The sequence below is a fragment of the Pundamilia nyererei genome, unplaced genomic scaffold, assembly GCF_000239375.1.
Source record: "Pundamilia nyererei isolate P.nyererei 1_Seehausen unplaced genomic scaffold, PunNye1.0 scaffold00057, whole genome shotgun sequence".
Lineage (NCBI taxonomy): Eukaryota > Metazoa > Chordata > Actinopteri > Cichliformes > Cichlidae > Pundamilia > Pundamilia nyererei.
This window is the reverse complement of record NW_005187458.1, coordinates 1,838,755-1,857,667: the sequence shown is the minus strand read 5'-3', so window position 1 is coordinate 1,857,667 and position 18,913 is coordinate 1,838,755. Positions and strand designations below refer to the sequence as shown.

At 39.5% G+C, this 18,913-nt stretch overlaps 1 protein-coding gene across 1 annotated transcript in view; it reads left to right on the top strand.

Annotated features, from left to right (window-relative positions):
* Positions 1-14,439, top strand: part of arhgap39 (Rho GTPase activating protein 39) — a 54,013-nt gene extending 39,574 nt beyond the window's left edge. The window contains exons 6-11 of the mRNA XM_005734231.1: positions 1,287-1,500; positions 7,063-7,136; positions 8,108-8,307; positions 9,003-9,094; positions 9,251-9,420; positions 13,516-14,439. Of these exons, the coding sequence (XP_005734288.1) occupies positions 1,287-1,500; positions 7,063-7,136; positions 8,108-8,307; positions 9,003-9,094; positions 9,251-9,420; positions 13,516-13,710 (945 nt within the window). The 3' untranslated portion in view covers positions 13,711-14,439. The remainder of the gene's footprint in view (positions 1-1,286; positions 1,501-7,062; positions 7,137-8,107; positions 8,308-9,002; positions 9,095-9,250; positions 9,421-13,515) is intronic.
* Positions 14,440-18,913: the final 4,474 nt, after the last annotated feature.

The window sequence follows — 18,913 nt, the reverse complement described above, 5'->3', positions numbered from 1 at the left end:
GCCAAAGAAAGAATAGCTGTGGGAAGTTATACACGAAAACCGAGAACTTGTCTTGAAGACTGCTTAAAGAAATTACAAGAAAGCTTCCTCAAGACAGTTCAGGCTGTACTGAACAATAAAGGCGGTCATGCCAAATATTGACTTTCAAGCTCATTTCAAGTTTAGAAACTCTGTTCGTACCCTTTACCTTATACTGTATTTCCATGTTTTATAGAGTTCAATAGAGCACTGTTCCATTTCCCATTTTCCTACCAACATAAAAAGAAATGAGGGGTGGATCGTGACTTTTGCACAGTATTTTAGCAAATGTTTAAAGTGAGACATTTTACTATTTCATTAAAATATTAGCTAATTTGGTTAATTGTCAACAGGTCAGTAACACGACTTGGTTTATAAAGATTATAAAAAGAGGCAAAATAATGTTCCTTAATGTAAAATTGAGTTAAAAAAAACTTGAATATTTCGTTATCTACAGAACAAAATATCATTGAAAGATTCAGAAAATATGAAGTCGAAAAACCAGTATTGGATCCCTGTGTTATTTAGGCCCTGTGGTGGCACTATATTGAAAACAGTCATTATTCTCTCATGGAAATGACTGCAGGCTCGGAAACACTTTGAGAAATCTTTGTCTGTGAACATTCCTGTGATATTCACAAATGCAGGTTAAAGGTTTATTATGCAAAGATGTGATGCGATGTTCTCTGGGCTAAGGGTCCTTTTAAAATGGACTGGGCTAAGTAGAAGACTGTTCTGTGGTCAGACGAATCAACCTTTGAAATTCTTAAAAACAAAGATACCGCATCCTCTGCATTAAATAGGAGAGAGACCATCTGGCCTGTTATTAACATTCAGTTCAAAATCCTGCATCCTGCCTATGGAACACTCACATCCAGACAACATATTTGCCAAGAAAAGCCTTGTATATTTCAGCAAGACAATGATAAACTGCATACTGGATTTGTTTCACTAACTGAAAACATCTGGCGCAACAAAGTTTTAAACATGGCTCTGTACCAACTTTTTTGAGACATGTTGCTGCCACCTAATACAAAATGACCTTATTTTTTCTTACAATGGTGCATCTTCTGATTTCTGATACTTGATATGTCTTTGTTCTATTGTGCATAAAATATTTATGACAGCTGCAAATCATTGCATTGTGTTTTCATATACATTTTATGCACCATTCCAATTTTTGTAGAATTGAGGTAAATCAGTTGGACAGAAAAGTTCAAATGACCTCAAATTTTTTAACGTTACATGGTCCTCTGCCTGTCTGTCAGGTTGTGGTGCGTGGGTGGAGTAATCAGGGTTTGCGTGATGAGCTCTACATCCAGCTGTGTCGTCAAACTACAGAGAACTTCCGCTACGACAGCCTAGAGCGAGGCTGGGAATTGATGGCCATCTGTCTAGCTTTCTTTCCCCCGACACCCCGTTTCCATACTTACCTGGAGGGCTATATTTATCGACACATGGACCCTCTGAATGACACCAAAGGTGAGGGTCCAACACACATCTCTGCTATTTAGTACCAGTGACACATGATCTGTCTGGAATCAAGTCACTTGGATGGTATTTTACTGAGGTGGCTTTTGATGGAAAGACTTGGATAAATTACACTCTTTACTCGTATTTAGCCAAATGCTTAAAGATTGACGGGACAGCACTTCATGGTGCAAATGGATATTGACAAAGCATTTTGTAGAAGTAACACAGGAATTTTTCATTGAAAAGAAATTGACACAGCATTCGTCTTTCCTTGTCTTTTTGATTTTTACAAACTTCTCTTATTCCGTACATTTTTCATTTATATCCCCTCAACATACAGGCACAAGACACAAACACATATATTCACACATGCACAAACATTTTTTTTTCTACTCTACTTTATAAATTTGAAATCTCTCATAATGACATTGCCAAGTTTTGTAACTTAGAATATCTGTGGTGTTGGAACACAGGCAGAGACTCAAAGCGTCCGCCACATAAACAAACTTAAAGCTTACATTGTTTACATTTATTGTAAACTGACTCTCAGATATAAAAAAAAAAAACCTTTAACCACATCTTCTCTGCTCATTTTAATTCTAGACAAAGAGGGATAGTTATTTCGCTACACAAATCAATTGCTTTTACTCATACTCTTATGCCTTTTCGTTGCGTCGTCCTGCAAAGCACTGATCACTTCCACTTGTTAAGAACTGGCATTGGCCTCAACCTCAGTCTGGACTTTAGATTGGAATGAAAGTCTCCCACCCGAGATCGCAAGACCATCGGGTGTTTCGTGGGTTGTTGTCAGGAACAGCAAGCGAGAGGATAAAATAAAAGTGGGGATGCAGAGCTGGCTGTCGCATCCAGCTGCAAAAACAACCAATGCATCTCTCAAAAACACAATGGAGGAGCTATAATCAGAGATTTAATACAACTGCTTTGTCCAGGAGTGTTGTCCGCTGATTGTAACTGAATCCAGTGCCTCAGTGGAGTTACCGGGCCGGAATCTACACCGCCAGGACTGGAGTGAATCTGGTAAGGGAAGGGGCGGAGCGTTCTGTCCTTATGTACTTCATAACTGATGCCAACAGTAGAATTATAGACAGTCACTCCTAACCGTACTTAGAGGCCATGTCCAGTCAGTGCAGACGCTTCTATCTACCTCGCAAGCTAATGGTGTCACGATCACTGGCGTGTGTTTTAAGGGAGGACCAGATGCAGACAGCGCAGGCAGAACTGAATTTAACAAAAGGGAGCTGGTTTATGGGGCAGATGGAAAAATATTAAAAAAGGCAATGTTGTTGCAGGGGACGTTAATAAGACATATTTAAAATCAGTACTCCCCAAATTCCACCAACATGTTAAGTGTACATGAGCAGAGGGGACAGGACAGTGGACCATGTGTAGAATAACATCAAACGGGCCTAAAATCCAACACCCCTCCTCCACCTAGGACAATCTGACCATCTCTCTTCCCTGTCTCCACCTCCCTTAGGAAACAAACCTCTCCAAGCACCCAGGTCACTGAACCACCTAGGTTTTTCCTAACCAAAAATCTTGGATGACGAGTGAAGTACATGCTCTGATCTCGTAACTCAGCCTTCATGCTGAGGGACCGTTCTCTGTACAGCACTGCCAGGGACAACCTGAGGAGGAGGAGCATCAAACGGGCCAAAGAAGGCCTGCAGGAGGAGTATAGAGGGCTTCCTCACTGACAACAACTCCCGCCAGGTGTGAAGAGGCATTCAAGCCCTCACCAGTGTTTGAGGCGGATAGTCTCTCAGCACATGCTGCCTACTGCCCTATCTCGATCTCTACCAGTTTGTTTACAGACCAAATCAGTCTACGGAGGATGACAGGAAGAATTAAGTGAGGATGCTCTTCATGGACTACAGCTCGGCATTCAACACCATCATCCCAGACATCCTTACCAACAAACTGGACCACCTCAACATCCCCCCTGCCACCTGCTCCTGGATCACAGGATTTCCTAACCAACTGGAGTTGAGACAGCGTACAGGGCGGAGCGAGAGAATTTGTCCCACTGGTGCTCAGAAAACAACCTGAAGCTCAATGTCCTTAAAACAAAAGAACTCATAATGGACTTCAGGATGCAGTGACAGGTCCACTCCCCTGTCATTGTAAATGGAGAACAGGTGGAATCTGTCTCCACCTTCAGGTGTTATTTATTCCTGCTTTTATATTTTATTCTAGCACACTCGGTGTGAAGCACTCACAATTTCTTGTACATGTACAATGACAATAAATGACTATTCTATTCTATTCTATTGTTATTGGAGGAGATTCTATCACCAAACAGTTCCAACAGACATCTACATAACTCACAATCCAAAGAAATAATTAAATTCTATAAGAATGATTTTATTTTTGGTGAAGATATTTGACTAAAACAAGTACCAAGTGGTGGTTTAATACCTTCCTGCTGACTTTGACATATACATTAAAAAGGAGTCATCCACGTCATCTACAAAAAGCAGAGATGAGATTCTGAGGCCGCTACTTGGTTATACCTAGAAATACTGTCCATAAATGTTGTGAACAAAAGTGACAAAGAGCAGTCTCCCACTGTAAATTAGTCTAACAGATTGCTGGCAATAAGGGATCAAGCTTTCGCTGCGGTTGTACATGGATATGGAATGGCTCATAAGAACAAGTCAGACACCCCATGCTCCTACAGCGCCCCCCACAAGCATACAAAGCACACGTAGATTGTTTGGACAAACTTCCACATATATTCACGCTGAAACATCCTTGAGAGGATAAAGAGCTGGCCCATGGTTCCACTACTAGGATGGAAACTGCATTGTTGTCCTGGACCTGGGATTGTTCTAACAGACATATTGTCCTTTCCAATACCCCGGCCTAGTTGAAGCACATCCTCCAATCCGCTTTCTTAAAGATGGCAATCACCATCCCAGTCTGAAAATCCTGAGACACCACTCCAGATCTCCACACAATGTTACAGAGGAGTGTCAAACATGACATTCCTACAACATCCAGAGCCTTCGGGAGTCAAGCCTTTCTCAAGGAGGCTTGTTCCAAGACATTCTTTGAGGTGAGCCTGACTACATCTACCCGGTGTCTCTCAACCTCATGCACTAGCTCAGGGTCCATCCCCACCAGAGAGGTGTCGTTCCGTGTCTCGATTACCAGCCTTGATAGGAGGGGATTGGTCCGCCAAGGCCTCCACTCTTGGCTGCCCCTGACCGCTATGATGCCCCCTGTGAGTGGCAGGCCTACGGGATGTTGGGCCCATGTCGTCTCTTTGGGATGCGTCCAGCTGGGTCCCATGAACAGTATAGAGTAACTTGGGCCGACTGTTTTTGATTTAGAGTTACAGAAATAAAATTGAGTTGAATTAAGTAGTCATTGTGTTTTTACATGTCTATATCCACAAATGGTTTCCATAATGTTTACCAAATATCCAAGGAAGTACAGTGTACAAGCCTAAAACTGAATATGTAAAATTCTAACAAGTATGAAAGGGAATCATTTGGTATAACCACTTTTATTCTGCAACACAACATGAACTCATTTGGTCAAGCATTCTTCTAATCTCTATTAGTAGTCCTCATAAATTGTTCTGCACGATTCTTTAAAGATATTCTAAAGCTCCTATTTGGATGTAGACTGCCTTTTGTTTTGTTCTCCGTCCAGATGATTCAACAGTGCTTCAATAATGTTGTCCAAGCTCTGGTTGCAACTTTTGTCAAAGAGCTAGTGAGATCTAGCCTCTGCATGAGTTCAGCACTATTGTGAGGGATATACCATAATGTCCCATCATCAAGTGCCAATTTGTCTACAGCCACTTGCTATGCAAACCCTTTGAATCCTTTTATCTCCAAGTCCGTGTGCTATGGTCGGAATAAAGGATCTTTCTTAACCTTCCTCTTTTGTCTGATCATTTCCTAAAAATGTTTAAATGTACAATAATGAATTGCACAGAAGTGGTGTGGGAGCCAAGTTAATATAGTTCATATATTTCAGTATTTATATTTACTGTCAAACTTATTTTGTGTAATTAGTTATTTAATAAGTAAATTCATGGGTAATGAAAGTTATTTTATTGCATTCGTGTTGGCTTGGTTAAGTAAAACTGTGAATACCTTTGGTTTAAAAGTCCCGTGGAAATTTTTTCCTCTTCAAATGAACGTAGACGAGTGAAGCAATAGCTTTACATTTTCACTACATGCGACTCTGGATACCTTTGGAAAAATATTCATAACCATCTCACAGACAAACATTATGGACTTTCAATTTGTTAATATGTTTTACTCTTTTTTTAAACTCAGTGGTTCCAGTGCCTTTGGTACATTTACCCCTAACAGTGACTCAATCTCTGACTCGATTTCTAGAAGGTGAATGTGTCTTAAATGAAGCCAAATATCCTTCTGATGTGGAATGTTATTTACAGGCATGGTTCCAGGTTTTCTCCACTGGTGTATAATGGCTGTCACCGTGGCTCACTGGAGCATCACAGCTTTAGAAATGGCTTTATAACCTTTTCCAGACTTGTTTCTCAGGTGTTTCTTTAGATTGTGGCGTGATGTCTGGCTTTTTGAGATCTTTCAGTCTGCCTCACTTTGTCAGACAGGTTCTATTTAGGTGTTTTCTTGATTTAACAGCTCTGCCAGTAATCAGGTGTGTTTAGTGAAACTGAACTCAATTACTATTTTTACACAGGACCAGTCAGGTTTGCAGAACTTTTCTCCTTTAATCAATGAAATCATCATTTAAACACTGCATTTTGTATTTACTTGGGTTATAATCTGAAACATGTAAGTGTGACAAATATGCAAAACACTAGGAAATCAGGAAGGGGGCAAACATTTTTTGGCACCATTGTAGGAATCAGTTCTTTTAACATTTACTGTTTCTCTAAGAAGTAAACTGTAGTCCTGAAGTACCTTAACGTCCTCTGATTTAACGAGCTCTGTTTCATTGACGATCCATTTCCAAAATGTTCCTGTAACAAAGCCTTAGCTTGAGTATAACTTTTGCTATTTCCCTTGGGTGACCTCTTGTAAATTGCAACAAAATACAGACAGTCACTATGGCTGTCAGATTTACTTTCAGCACTATTTTTAAAGTCTCTCATAAACAACTGATGCTCCATCTCTCCTTTAGTCAGAGATTACAATTACTGTTGTTGTACTAAGTTTTTATTTCATTTTGCTTTTTCAAAACACATTAATAGTTGCTGCCATTGCCTAAGCAATTATTGAAATTAGAAGTGGTTCTCCGAAGCAAATTATCATTGATGTACATATATTGAGCGCTGGCTTGAGCATTGAAGCCTTATTCACCAGCTCCACCTTGTCATCCACATATGGACACTTCCTACTTCAAATCTCAGATGGCAACAGCCAAAGCGCCATAATCAAATCTACAAAATGATAATCCAACACCAGTGATTGACATCGTGAGATACAGAATCTCCACAGATTGGAAGAATGTTTGAGTTGTTGTCGTGCTAATGAATCGATTTAAGACAACTAAAACACTCTCCTAATGTTGTTAATATGTTGTCTTTTTCTGTTGCTCAAGGTGTGGCCATTAGCAGTTATGCTAAATACTGCTACAGGAAACTGACAAAAGCTGCACTCACTGGAGCCAAGAAGGTACGGAGCGCTGTCTGTCCACATGTCTTTACTTCCCCTTTTCAACCTAGTCTTTATTGACAAAAATGTTCATTTCAGTGATGCAGCCTGCAAAAGAAGAACATATAGACATGATATTTATGAGTATAAATATATTCATAAATATGTAGTATGTAGTTTAGTGTATTTAAATCTGTAAGCCTAGGAGAAACAATACCTGACTATTAATGAGGAAGAAATGGAAGGAGCAATTGGAAGAACTGTACATTTCAGCCAGTTTATTTAATAATCTAAAGCTCTTAAGAAGGTTTATTACACATTTTATACCCTTGATCGCTATAACCTAATGTCTAATAATTTTGGAAGGGCTATGTTATCAAGAAACAGATCAATTTTGTGTTTAGATGAGCTCATCTGTGGTGAATATATATTTGTTTTCTGATGAGATGAGAATGAACTTATTTTTCCTCTCATCACAGCTTTTCCTGCCTCCCAGAGACCACATACTGATGTTCCAGGCAGGTCATTATAGTCTAAATATAAAGCCCACTCTTTTTTAAAATATTTAATAATATCTTCATTTATAAGCAATAATGTGTTAAATTTCCAGTTTTTACTTGGCTGAATGACCTACTTATGTATTAGAATTAAAGACAAGGGAGCATGATCCTTGACAGGTATAAGGTGTATTTCAGTGTCTGAAATGTCACTCAACAGTGAGCTGCTGACTAGGAAATAATCCAGACGAGAGTTAGAAAGTAAACTCATGTGAGAAGAAAGTATGTTCCCATGGTTGACGTGTAGAGATCGCCAAAATCCATAATCGCTCAAGTACTGTTTAACTATATTTGTGGATTTTTTCACTGACATCTTAATACTTGATACTTTTGAACGTTCCTTTAGTACTCAAAATGCTCTCAGCTCTGCCTCAGCTGCCCTGCAGTAACTTATCTGTGTGTGTCTGTGTGTGCGTTTCTGTCACACTTTTTCAGGGTGTGCAGAAACCCTGCATAGAGGAAATCAAGCATGCCAGGAACGCCATCTTCAACCCTTCCATGTTTGGGTCCTCCCTTGAGGAGGTCATGGCACTCCAGAAGGAGCGATATCCAGACCGCCAATTGCCATGGGTACAGACTCGCCTCTCTGAAGAGGTCCTGTGTCTCAATGGAGACCAAACAGAAGGCATTTTCAGGTGAGTGAGGAAGGGAGCTAAGGGAGCTAATGGGACCAAATAGATGATAGAAGACTGCACAGTATGAAAACAGATGTGAAAAAATGAAACAAAATAAAATTAATGCTTTACAAACATTAAATTCTGTGAAGCATTTAATGACTATTTAATGTGTCATTAGTTAGTGGAACCATGCAAAATCTTACTATAAATCATTTCTTGGTCACATGCTCTTAAAGTACATAAGTCTTGGTCAAAATGTGGAGCTTGTCGTGTTGCATTATTTTTGCCAGCCCTCAAACTTCTTAATTACAGAAGGTAACCAGGTTAAGTTTTAAGGGCTGACAAACAGTCAGTTTAAAACTCAAAGGAAAGAAGTGCAAAGTTGGGCAAGTTAATGACATATAATCTTTTAATACATATATTTGGATATCAGATTTCTCTTCTAGCCACAATTATGTGTCAGTTTTCAACATATTTTTAATGCATTTCAAAAATGATGAAGAAACATTTGTGTTTGTATAAGAGTTGCTACAAGTCTTTGTGAGCAGTTATGTGGTCAGCAGGTTGTGTGTGTTGTATCTGCTGTCTGCATGTCTGAGATGAAGCTCTTGTACATCCTTGTGTTTCTGGTTCTCACACTCTTTATGCAAAACAACTATGTAGCATAAGAAGAGGGCCGGAAGTGTAAATATCCTGTGACATTTGATCTCCAGAGTACCAGGGGACATAGATGAAGTCAATGCCCTCAAGCTGCAAGTGGATCAATGGAAAATCCCTACAGGACTGGAAGACCCACACATTCCTGGTACACATACACACTGTTGAATAGTGCTACTGAACACTGTGTCTCTGCAGCCCAGATATGATCCGCCTGCAGTAGATTGAGATGTTCAAATGACTTGCATTCCTGAATAAGTGCTTTCTTAGAAATCTCACTTGGTGTCCTCTTCTGTATCTGCAGCCTCTCTGCTGAAACTTTGGTACAGGGAGCTCGAAGAACCGCTTATCCCTCACGAGTTTTATGAGGAGTGTATCACTCACTATGACAACCCAGAAGCAGCTGTCGGTGTGGTGCTGGGCCTGCCACATATCAACAAACTGGTGCTCTGCTATCTCATTCGATTCCTACAGGTAACACAAATATGCACAGGTTAGCACAGCTTGTCTAAGGAGCTGGAAAGAAAGCGAGTGGACTTTTTAACATTTCTTGAACACATTCCACCTCTCATCGAAGAGGCTTCTTAATTTCTAAAACCAAATGGTGGAAAATCCCAGGGATTTAAACCTAGTGGGGACTGTCCCTTAACCTGACTTACTATTAATCATGCACATCTGCCAGTGTGTGAAAAAAGGTATGGGTCATTACACTGGTTTCAAGTGAAACCAGTGTGAGACTTTGCCTCACCCTGTCATGTGACCTGTTGAGATCACCTCATGCAACATGAGTTTAGGCACCTGGGAAGGGATCTCGAGACTGAATTGTAGGGGGCTGACAGCTGATGGCATAAACCACCCACTCTGTTCAAAGGTGGTCATTCACAGTGGACATATATGGCCTATTTTTCTTCTATGTCAAACCATCAGTCTTCTCCATCCAAAATTTGAACCTTTACATCATCCCAAGACTGAGCTTTTTACTTAGAGCAGGTCATCTGCTAATTGTAAAGTTGGTGGTTCGATCCCAGGCTGCTCCAGTCACAGTGCCAGATATGCTTGGGTAAGATACTAACCCCAAGTTCCTCTCTGATGCATACATCAGAGTATGAATGTGTGTAAATAGTAGATAGAAAACACTTAGATAGAACAAGCATAGCAAAAAGTGCTTGTATGAATGGGTGAATGAGGCAAGTTGTGTAACAACCAGTCCGTTTACCGTTTACCATTTTCCAGATGTACAGCTGAAGTGGGATTTATAGTCCTGTCCGTCCCGTACACGTTTCGTTTGGGCAGATAGAAGAGAAATATGTTTAAAAAGGGTTACAAATTTGTACAGTATGGTCCACAAACATAAATGAAGATTTATGAACGTGTGCAGTGATTTGTGTTTAACTTTTGAAGACTCACAAGCATGTGCTTCAATTCAGACTCAAATACAAAGCAATTTGACCACATATGAAACCATTTTAAAAATATGTATGCCCAAACCTGAATAAATACTGGTCATTTATACACAACTTGCCTCAAAAGGGTTGCAAATGTGTACGATATGATCCACAAGCGTAAACTAAGATTTACAAATGGTTATCTGCACAGACATTTGTGCGCACAGAAAGGTTTTTGGATGGTAAAATTATCAGATTTGTAAAGCTGAGCTTGATAAGTTGTGCTTGGCGTACCTGGCTGTCTTTGGTTGTGAAGTCTTTCCGTTTTAGTCTGGGCATTAAATGAAAGTAGTAAGTTTTGGTTTGGAGTGTTGGAATTTCTGGAGTTGTCTTTCTTTCTCTTTCGTGTGTTGTGCCAACTGTGCCTTGTCCACAAACCTCTTATGAAATGGAAGAAGGTAGAAGTTTTGTGAGTTCCTGCAGGGTCAGGTTGATCTCACTTTGGAGTGCTCTTCATACTTACTTACTTTGCTCTCTATAAGATCTGCCTCAGCTCTTGTCCCTTGACTGTAGACTCAAGGTGCAATCTCTTGGGAAGCAGTCCGGATTGCATCTCAAGTTAAAGCATGGGTGGTTTCTGTAGTCCGTATATTTGAACCCTAACTAGGATTTAAGTACCTGGGACTTTATAACTGAAGCGTGAGAGGTGAAACGTCTTCAAGTAATTTAAAGAAGTTGCTTTCTTTCCAAGCTCCTTAGACTCCTTAGACTACTATGACCTGGATAGAGACATGTTAGCACAACTTATACTTCAACCCCACATCCACAAAGGTTTGGATGCTGTGTGAAATAAATAAAAACAGAATGCAATGATTTGCAAATTTTATAAACCCATATTTTATTCACAATAGAACATATAAAATATATCAAATGTTCAAACTTAGACACGTTTTTCACTTTTAATAAAGATATTAGCTAATTGTGAATGTAATGGCAGCAACACACCTCAAGAAGGTTGGCACAGGGGTAACAAATGAACTTGTTCCCAAGAAGTTGTTGAAGCACTTGTCAGACAAGGCTTTCATGTTCCTGGACTGACTCTGAGAAGATCAAGATGTCACTGAGATAGGTGAAGGTGAAGCAGTTAAGGAAATCTCCCAGAATGCTGTTAACAAGAGCCCCTAAACACAGAAGGGACGCTGGTGAGACTGAACGTCATTACCAGATACTTTTGGAGAAGATGGTTCTCCAAAACCATCAAGCCAACCATCTGGTTCAGAAGACGACAAATGAAACTGGTATTTGTTTTTAAATTGTGATTTTTCTCAGACCAGTGAAATAAATACAGGGATGGAGAGTTTTGTATTTCTTTTCAACTGAAAAGAAACACCAAATGGTGAAGAAGAGGGACGGATGATTCCAGGTGCGAGAGAGTCAGAGATATAAAATTTTAAACATTAAATAAAAAAATATTCATAACCATCTTACTGATGTAACATTATGTCCAGCTACTTTCGGTACCATTGATATGTATTTAGACTCTTTCTCCTCTTGATCTTTCTGAATTAACTTCAGTCATTACTTCCTCCTAACCATCAATGAGTCTTTTAGACCTCATTCCCACAAGACTGCTCAAAGAAGTCCTACCATTAATTATTGCTTCAGTCTTAAATATGATCATATACACTACTGGTCAAAAGTTTTAGAACACCCCAATTTTTCCAGGTTTTAATTAAAAAATTATGGAGTTTAATGTCTCATTGCACTCTGAAATGAAAGCATCGTACAAATAAGCAGTTGGAGTTAAAAAAGAAATCAATTTCTAAACCAAAATGTTTTTTAAACTTCTGACTCATCAAAGTTGCCACCTTTGGCAGATGTAACAGCTAAAAACACCCGTGGCGTTCTGTCTACAATAGAAATCAAATATTCTTCGGAAGCTTCTTCCCTATCTGTTGTAGAAGTTCCCATAAATGTTGGCAGTTGTAGCGTGCTTTGCTTTCACTCTTCTGTCCAGTTCATCCCAAATCATCTTGATGGGGTTTAAGTCTGGAGGCTGTGCTGGCCGCTCCATGTTTTCAAGCTTACCATCTTGTTCTTTTTTGCTGAGGTAGTTCTGGACTTCTGTTCTGGGTTGTCTAAGGAGCTTGGAAAGACAAGCGTCTGAACTTCTTTAAGTTTCTTGAAGACGTTTCACCTCTCTCATCCGAGAAACTTCTTCACTTCTAACATCTGTGACCTGGAAGTCCCAAGGTCAAAATGGGACACGCCCTCCTTCACAACATCTGTCATCCTACCACCTACCATCCCCACCGTACATGCCTCTCCCTAGTCCTGGTTATGAATAAATAAAGCACCGTGAGGCAACTGTTGTTGTGATTTGCTGCCAAATAAATAAAGTTGAATTGAACTGAACATGACTGGATATTAAAACAGTATCTGAGAGCGGGTGAGTTATAAAGAAGAATGTATGTAGAGCAGATAAAAGACTGATAATGTTAATGATTCTTAGTGTAAACCTGCAAAGAACTTTGCTATTTCATCATCTACTTTTGAGTATTTGTGTTGCAACAGGTATAATCCAGAAACGGTGTGTTCTGCCTGGGCCCAAGCTTATTTGAGATGGACTGAGTGGAAAACTGTTCTCTAACAACTGTTCTGTGATTGTGGAAATCACTGAGACAAGAACAACCATTTATAAAGAGTGCACATTTCAAGTTTTTCTGAATGATATATTATGATGTATAACAGTTTTGAGTAACATATCTGATATTTGGTTATCTTAATACCAATCCACACTAAACTGATCTATTACCACTGAAAACATGTTGTGAATTTTGGCAGAAACTACAACAAAAGAGACTATGGAAAACTATGAATACTATGAAATTTTATTTAAAGAATCTGAAAACATTTGGCTTTTAAAATTACAGCAGTTGGTCTCAACAGTTCTGAAAAGCTGAGCACTGTTGTTAAAACAAAAAAGCTGCAGCACAATGGGAGTCACATTTACATAGTGTTGCCAAATTAAATGACCATGATCAGATATGAGCTTTAGAGAAACATAAAACATAATCTTTTTCCAGCACTGTAATATTATGCCTGCCAGATCATCACAGTATGCTTAAGAACTTGAAATGTTATTGCATTTATTAGATAGAGATCTTTCCTTGTGTTTGTCTAGGTATTTGCCCAGCCTGCTAATGTGGCCATCACCAAAATGGATGTGAACAACCTGGCCATGGTTATGGCTCCCAACTGTCTGCGCTGCCAGTCTGATGATCCTAGGGTCATCTTTGAAAATACTCGCAAGGAGATGTCCTTTATCCGGGTGCTCATCCAGCGGCTAGACACCAGTTTCATGGATGGAATCCTATAACCCCCAGCTGCACACAGTCATCCTCCATACTCACTCACTCCTGCTTCCTCCGCACTCCCTTTAACTTGCTCCATCACATTTCAGTACTGTCCAGCACAAGAACATCGAAATACACATTTTATTGCTGCTGGATGCTTAATCTCCAATGTGTTTACTTTCCTAAAAGCATCAGAAAACTGCCTTGATTTGAATATGTCCATTCAGCATTTTCAGATGAAACTGCTATTTTTCTGTTTCTCCAGGCGTAGTTAACACTTGTGTTTTATATTAGCGTTACAAGGTTTTCACATGACAATACAGTGTGTGCCTTCACATACATTTCTACAGTATACACTTAGGGTAGAGGAATAGGAGGGATTTAGGAAAGATCTCAATTCATTAGATTCAAAGGTTCATTTTAGTTCTTGGAGTTCTGACCTCAAAGGTTGACTCCTTGTTGCTTATTACATAATGTTCCTTTGTTTTTTCCTACTTCAGCGTACACCAGTGTCCCAGAGGATTCCACTTTCTGCAATCTTCAGTACTGTCCAAACAGTTATAGAGCAGTAAAAATCATCGGCACAGGGATCGGGTCAAGTTATGGCAGCTGAAAACATTTTGAATTTTTGTTTGCTGCCAGTGAGAACAAAGCTGCTGTTCAAACACACTGCGTGCTGCATTGTGTGTGACTGCAACAATCAAACACAGATCAATTTCATTTTATTAATGTAGCACCAAATCACAACAATAGTCGCCTCAAGGCACTGTATACTGTCAGGTAAAGACCCTACAATGATAGACAGAAATTCCCAACAATCAGGCTACCCCCTAAGAGCAAGCACTTAATGACAGTGGGAAGAAAAATCTCTTTGAGGAGGAAGAACCCTCTGGTAGAAGGAACAGCCATCTGTAGCTGGTTGGGAGTAAGGGGAAAAACAGAGCTGAGTGAGCGATAACAAAAGACGCTGTGGAAGAAAGACAGGGTTTAATAACAAGTAATAATTAAACATGATTTAAACACCTGTGGTTTTAAAGAAAAAGATAATGTGACAACCTTTCTGACTAATTAGACAATTTGTGAAGAGAGCATGAACACTAGCTCACAGACTCCTTGTTTTTTTGGATGTGACTGCTCTGATCACTATAATTGTTAGTACGTGCTACACATGAGGTCTGAATTGAACAAAACATTTTGTATGCCGCATTATGAAAAAAAGTTGGCTGTTTATGTGGCTCACTGTTGAGAAATGTTAACATAACAAGTTACTTCCAACATGCAGATCTTGAAAAGTCTGGAATTACAGAACTAAAGGTCAGACCAGGTAAGATGAGTGACAGTACAGGAGAATACTTTTTCAGGAGACAACTATTTCATCTTCTGCAATACTTTATCACAAACTAGGCTCTGAATGACGCATAGAAAGCCCTGAATCTGTTTAAAAAGGGTTATTAAAGTGGAGTTTCCACATTTGAACAAAGTGAAAATGGTTAAAAGAAATCTTGCACACTAAAACCTCAATCTCCTCATATACAGTCCTCTAAAAAAATTAAAGGGATGCTTTTGAATCAGAGTATAGCATCAAGTCAACCAACTTCTGTGACAGTGAGCTGGTCAGATTAAGTAGCAGAGAAGGTTGTATCAATTGTTTTGATGTTACTTCAATTAACATTTCATTAAGTCTAGGTGCACTAGAGGAGCATCTGTGAGAAAAAACCCAAAACAGGAATGGCTTTGCAGGTGAATGACATTTTTTCCCCTCCTTGTCTTTTCTGACTGTTTATATCCACTAGTTTTGCATTTGGTTAGGGTCATTGTCACTATTGGTGACAATGGCAGTGCCTGCATCTTTTAGAGGCTGCACAGGTAGTCCAACTCCACCAACATGGCACATCAATACGTGCCATTGCCAGAAAGTTTATCATGTCTGGAGGTTCCAGGAGACAAGTACTTACTCCAGGAGATCCACCAGTAGGACAACTCAAAGCCCTACAAAATGACCTCTAGCAGGCCACTGGTGGGAATGTCTCTTACCAAACAGTCAGAAATAGATTTCATGAGGATGGCTGATGTCCTCTAGTGGGCCCTATGGTCACTGCCTGGCACCAGGGAGTCCGATTGGCATTTGCCATTGAATACCAGAATTTGCAAGTCCACCACTAGCACATGTTACAGATATGAAAGGGTCTGGAGAAGCCATGGAGAACCTGTAATATTGTTCATCATGACCAGTTTGGTGGTGAGTGGTGACTGTCTGCGAATGCATATCCTTGGAAGGACACAGGGACCTCTACAGGCTAGGCAACAGAACCCTGACTGCCATTAGGTATCGGGAGGAAAGCCTTGGAACGATTGTCAGACCCTACGCTGGTGGAGTGGGTCCTGGTTTCCTCCCCAGTTGTTGGTGGGTGAAGGATAGAACGCCTCTGGGACATTATGTTTCAGTCCACACAAAACAGGAGCCCATTGATGCTCTGGTCCAGATCTGGACGGAGATCCTCCAGGACACTATCGGTCTTCTCTTTAGGAGCATGCCTCAATGGTGTTAAGGGGGCCATGGGGCCATACAAACTATTAAAATACTGCAGCATTTTGAGTTGCGGCAATGAAATTTCTGCGAAATGGACTAACCTGCTGCATCATTTTTTAAACTCTGATTTCGGGGCATCTTTGAATTCGGCCTTCTATATGTTGACAATTTTTATTTCCCTCAAATGATGTGGCATTCTTCAATTCCTAACATTACCAAGTCCATATTAAAATAAATACCCAACATGACTTTTTTCCCCACTGAGTTGACTTGATGTGGTTTCAAAGTGTACCTTTAATTTTTTTTAAGCAGTGTATGGATCACTGTATATTACAGACACTAGGTTCAGCGTCACTACTGATAGCATGAGGCGATTCCACCCTGAGCACACATAAGCTCGACTTCTGATCTGGTCAGTACATGGATGAGAGCCCACCTGGGACAGCTTGTAGTTGTGGCAGCTGTGGGTCAGGTGGTAGAGTTGTGTCTATCTGAAAGATTGGTGGATACATCTCTGGCTCCTCCTGTGCATGTCTCAAAGAATATTGAACACTGAGTTGCCCGGTATCTGTCTGAGAGAACTCACATTTGAGAAATTCTGCATTATGAAACATTTGCATAAATGTCCAGTGCAGAAAAATAAATCTAAATGTGTATATCTTTTTGTATTCTTTCCACTATTCTGAAAGAAGACATACTATGAAACCAAAATAACACAAAAACACTAACGGTAGTGTCTCGCCTTAAGCAGGTATTTGTGTAACTGGGAGAATATTTTAATTCTTCCTGTATCAACGATGGCTATGTTATCACCATACAATTACAGTAAAACTTGTACACAGTTATAGTGCGAGCAAAATAGTAACCTTCAGTGGTTTCTGGTGTGGAAAAAATGTAAATGACCTTGCACTCTGGAAATTTTGATGAAACGCTCATGTCCTTTCACTCTGCCATAGTATTTGGTGCTGTTCAGTCAGTCCTGAGCCATCTATGAGCAACACATCCAGGAAATCAGCTGATAGCAGCACTGCCAATAATGCTGTCAAACACAGAACTGCAGCCCATACCTCTTGACAGGGAAGTGAGAAGTGACAGCTCTTCCATAATACTCCCATCCCAGAGAAAAAGTCCTCATCCACCACCACCTTAGGTCCACTAGTCCTTTCTACACACTGATGACATGTGGATGTGTCTGTCTCCATGCATGTTTGTCCTTCTGTCCATAATTGTTTACAGATTGTAGCCATCTGTACTCTTTGTGCTCTTTGTCTATGAGCAAGTACTGTTGTTACTTGTGTTTGCGATTTGTTTTAATATGTAACAGAATTTCTTTTTTTATTTTTTAACACATTCTTTTATATGATTTAATTTATTTTGTATTTATTTAAGGATATTTGCTTAATGCCTCCCGAAGATGAGCGCTTGTGTTATTGCACAAGTGTGTCTGCGTATCTTTTCACACATGGTGATGTTTGACTGTGAATCTCAATTTGGATGTGTTTCTTTCCATAATACAGCTGAAAGTCATAGTGTGTCTATACAGCTCACTGACTCAGAAATACACACTCCACATAGATCAAATGTACATACTATGTAAAAAGAAGTATGTACAGAAAAACAGATAAAAAGGCACCATATGTAATAGAGATTGTTGTGAAAGGACCAGGGTGGGTGAGAGTTTTTCAGTTTTATTTAAGTCTAATTAAAGTGTACGTTTTGTTACATTAATCAAAGTGGCAATTTTAACTCATTTCCTCTAACATCCACAGGTTTCTACCTACCACCTGTTAAAAAACAGAAAGTGTTTTAAAGCCCAGAGAAGTCATTTGTCTAGAGAAGGATATTGACTTTTAAGACAGCGGCTGGTGCCTATCCTGGCTCTCACAGGGTGAGAGGCACACCATGGACAGGTCACCATTTGCAGGGCTAGCTGCACAATTTCTAAGTAAAGCTTACTTAAATGTACTGTCAGTCAACTATTAATTCAAGCTAAACATGTTTTGTTTTTTTTTTTTTTAATAAAAATTCATTTCCCCTTCTTCCAAATAAGGAAGCTTGAGGCATGAGCATGATTGGGGAAACTACCTCTGAATTATGGAAAATATACAGTCACAATAAAAAGACAGTATACCCTCCTTAAATTATAAGGTTTTACATGTCAGGGCATAATAAAAGATTCTGGTCCTTAGCATTTCTTAATTAGTAAAGGGCATCCGAGGGTGTCTAATTCGTTAGATCATTACAATATATGAAATGCATCATAATTTCTGTACGCGCTGTTTTCCATTTTGGCTTATTTTCTGTAAGGTAATAATAATAATAATAACTTTATTTATAAAGCGCTTTCAAACAAAGTGCTGTACAACTATTTGAAACTAAAAAGATAAAAAATAAATAAAAACAATACATAGCAATACAGGTAAAAGACACAATACAAGTTAAAAACAGTAAAAATTTAAAACTGAAAGCCATAGAATTAAGACTTGTAAGATAGGGTGAACAAATGTGTCTTCAGCTTAGTTTTAAAAACCGGAAACAGAGCATGCCTGCCTAATATCTTGAGGGACGGTGTTCCACAGAAACGGGGCACAAAAAGAAAAAGCACGCTCTCCAATAGTCTTTTTTCTGGCTCTAGGAACCTTTAGAAGGCCAGAGTCCTGAGATCGGAGAGCACGGGATGGAACGTAAAGATGTAA